The sequence below is a fragment of the Nannobrachium achirus genome, assembly GCF_963921795.1.
Source record: "Nannobrachium achirus genome assembly, chromosome: 4".
NCBI classification, from domain to species: Eukaryota; Metazoa; Chordata; class Actinopteri; order Myctophiformes; family Myctophidae; genus Nannobrachium; species Nannobrachium achirus.
Window position 1 is genome coordinate 10,945,686 of NC_137813.1, and position 3,189 is coordinate 10,948,874.

General features: G+C 57.3%; 1 protein-coding gene across 1 annotated transcript; it reads right to left on the reverse strand.

Moving 5' to 3' along the window:
* Positions 1-268: 268 nt before the first annotated feature.
* LOC308282637 (heat shock 70 kDa protein 4-like) lies at positions 269-2,782 on the reverse strand (the record flags this gene model as incomplete). The annotated part of the gene is made up of 1 exon (XM_080723026.1): positions 269-2,782. One exon carries the CDS (start codon positions 2,780-2,782, stop codon positions 269-271), a length of 2,514 nt encoding a protein of 837 aa, XP_080579152.1.
* Between the last annotated feature and the right edge of the window lie 407 nt (positions 2,783-3,189).

Here is a 3,189-nt window from a genome sequence, read left to right on the forward strand (position 1 = left end):
AGGTCTGCCTGCCGCTTACAACTCAAAATGTTCTTTTGAATCACGCCAAAAAAAGCCTCTCTGTTTGCTGTCGAGGTTTCAATTTCTAATTTCCTTTAACTTTCTTTTTTTTTTTTTTTTTTTACTGTGATTCTTTTGCACTTCCTTCTATACTGTGTCTTAATAGCTTAACACTGTAATTGGTTTATATAACATGAATCACTTTAAAGAGCCTTGTTGTTGAAAGTGTGCAAGGCAAATAAACTTGCATTACGGCCTTGCGGTGGTTTTAGTCAGTATCCATCTGTTCCTCCGGGGCTGTTGTCTGGTCCTCCAGGTCCGGGCTCCCCGGCCTGGCCTCTGTCCCCTCCTGATCGTCGACCGGCTTGCTCTCCTCCATGTTGTCCTCTTCCTTGGGAAGAGGCTCCAGCTTGGGCTTGGGCTTGGTCACCACGGGGAGACAGGAGGACTGGAGCTCCCTGATCTTGGCCTGGATCTCCTGGACCTTGACGGCGGGCTCCAGCGTCAGGTCCTGTTTGCTCTGCTGGCTCATCTTGCCGTTGGCCCACGCCGTGGCCTCCTTCAGCTGCTGCTCCACCCTGCCCACCTCCGCCTCGTCCAGGTGCTCGTAGCGCTCCTCCTTCGCCTTGTACGCCTCGACGACCTTCGTGTACCACTGGATCTGCTTGCAGAGGTCCTCGAAGGCCTTGGTTCTCCCCGCGGCCTCGGCGTGCCTCTCCCGGATGGGCCGGCCCAGCTTCTTCAGCTCGTCCAGCTTGTCGACGTACGCGTGCTTGGGCTGGTCCTCTCCGTCTTCGTACAGCCACGTCTCGGCGTCCTCCAGCGCCGACAACAGCACGTCCCGGTCGGCCTCGCTGACAAACTTCTCCAGCGCGCCGTGGGCCTGGACCTGGCGCCTCATCTCGTAGATGTACTCCTCCACGTTGTTCTTGGCGTCCTTCTTCTCCTTCTCCAGCTTGTCCTGCATGATCATCTTGGCCTCTTCCTCCACAAACAGGTTGCGCGCTCGGCCGTCCAGCTGCCAGTTCAGGGTGCTCTCCACGGGCAGCTGCACCGTCTTTGTCTTCACCTTGGGCTTCTTGGCCTGCGGGGGGGACTGGTTCGTCTTCTGCTTGACCCCGTCCTCCGCCGACATCTCCGAGTCCTCCGTTTCTCGCTCGTTGTTGTCACACTGCGACGTCCTGTCCTCCTGGTGGTGGTCCACTTGCGTTTCGCTCTCGTCATCTTTCGTTGCCTGCTCCGCCTCCACGGGCTCGTCGCCCTCGCCGTTTTTGACGACCTTGACCAGCGAGGCGCCGATCACGATGAAAACCCCGTGTTGCGTGACCCGTACTTTCACCTTGACCTTCGAAATCTCCCCGGACGCCTCGGGCGACACGTTCTGGATCATGAACTGACCTATGGTGGCGGTTGGGTACGGCAGCTCTTTGGGCTCATTATAGTAGGCTTCCACCGAGAAGGGCTCTCTCTGGTTGATGGTGATGACCTTGGAGAAGGGGGCAGCGTGGTTCTTGGGGAACACCTCGCACTCTTTCAGTTCCTCCTCCGACGAGTTCCACCGGAGGGAGATGGGGTACGGGACGACGTCTGCGATGGAGAAGTCTTTCACTTTGATGGCGGGCGACAAGATGGCGCACTGCACGGCACAGCCTCTGGCCACAGCTTCGTCCGCATTGAGGGTGGTGCTCAGGAGCTCCTTGCCGAAGAACTTGCTGATGCGGTCTTTCACGGCCGGTATCCGGGAGGCCCCGCCTACGACCTCCACCGCATAGATGTCTTCCATCTTCAGCTTGGCTTGCTCCACCACGGTGTGCAGGGGAGCGTCCACTCTGGCCACCAGCCCGGCGCACATGTCCTCAAACTGTCTCCTGTTGAGTCTGGCGGACACGTCGACTTCGTTCATGAAGCACTCGATGTTGAGGGGCAGGTCGGACGAGGTGGTGCTCATTTGATGCTTCAGCTTCTCGCACTCCAGGTAGAGACGCGCCAGCGCCCGCGGGTTCGACCTGACGTCCAGCTTGTACTTGTTTCCAAATTCCTGGCAGAAGTGGCTCACCAGGACCTCGTCGAAGGCCTTCCCTCCGAGCTCCGAGTCGAACGCCGAGGCCAGGACCTTGAGCCTCCCGTGGTTGAAGGCGCACACCGACACCTGGTAGCCGGAGTGCCCCAGGTCCACGAACACCACCGTCCTGGGCGTCTCCTCGGGCGCCGGAAAGTCCTGCTTGTAGAAACCGTAAGCCAGGGCCACGGCGGTCGTCTCGTTCATGAGTCTTAAACAGTTGAGCCCCGCGACGGAAGCCGCGTCCATGACGGAACGCCTCTCTGCATCTGCGAAGTAGCCCGGGACGGAGATGACACAGTCGACCACCGGTCTACTCAGCGCGCTCTCGGCGGTCTCCTTTAGTTTGGACAGCAGCATGGCGCTGACCTGCTCAACGCTGAACACCGTCTCCTCCTCCATGTACATGACCTTGATGCCGGTGGAGCCGTTGGGCATCTGCGCCAGCTCGTACATCAGGCCCAACTTGGCCGACTGGACGTAGGGGTCGGAGAACGGCCTGCCATGGAGGCGCTTGAAGCCCTGTGCCGTGTTCTTGTGATTACTGCCGGAGGCAATCTGGCTCTTGGCGAACGCTCCTATCGTCCGGTTCCGCGGCCCAAAGGACACGAACGACGGGGTGCTTCGCTCGCTGATGTCGTTGACGACCGTCTCGATCCCTCCAGAACGCGCTACGGCTACGTAGGACCGCTGATAGCCCAAGTCAAATCCCACCACTGACATCTTCCTCAACGATTATTCTAGCTATTGGACGGATATGATTGATCACGGCTTACAGTCTCAATAATAGCTGTCTGCGTATGAACTAACTGTAGCCAGTGCGTTTTGTGGGTTTTGCTGTTTATAAATTATGTTTATCTGGCTGGTCTACCACACATGTTGCACTTTCCGGGACAAAGTGAAGCCAGCCTTTGAGGCATCCTCCGGACCTTATATTGGGTGACCGAGAGCTGAGATGTCAAACACACTAGTGTCTAGCGATGCCGATTTGCACAGTGTCTGTCAGTTGGCAGTGGTGAAAAGTAACAACGTTGCATCACTATCGGGCAGAGACCGCTTATCTCCATATTTTAACCTTTGACTTTTTTTTGTGTGTGTTGAGCGGTGGTAACCGGCGACCGCTCCTACGT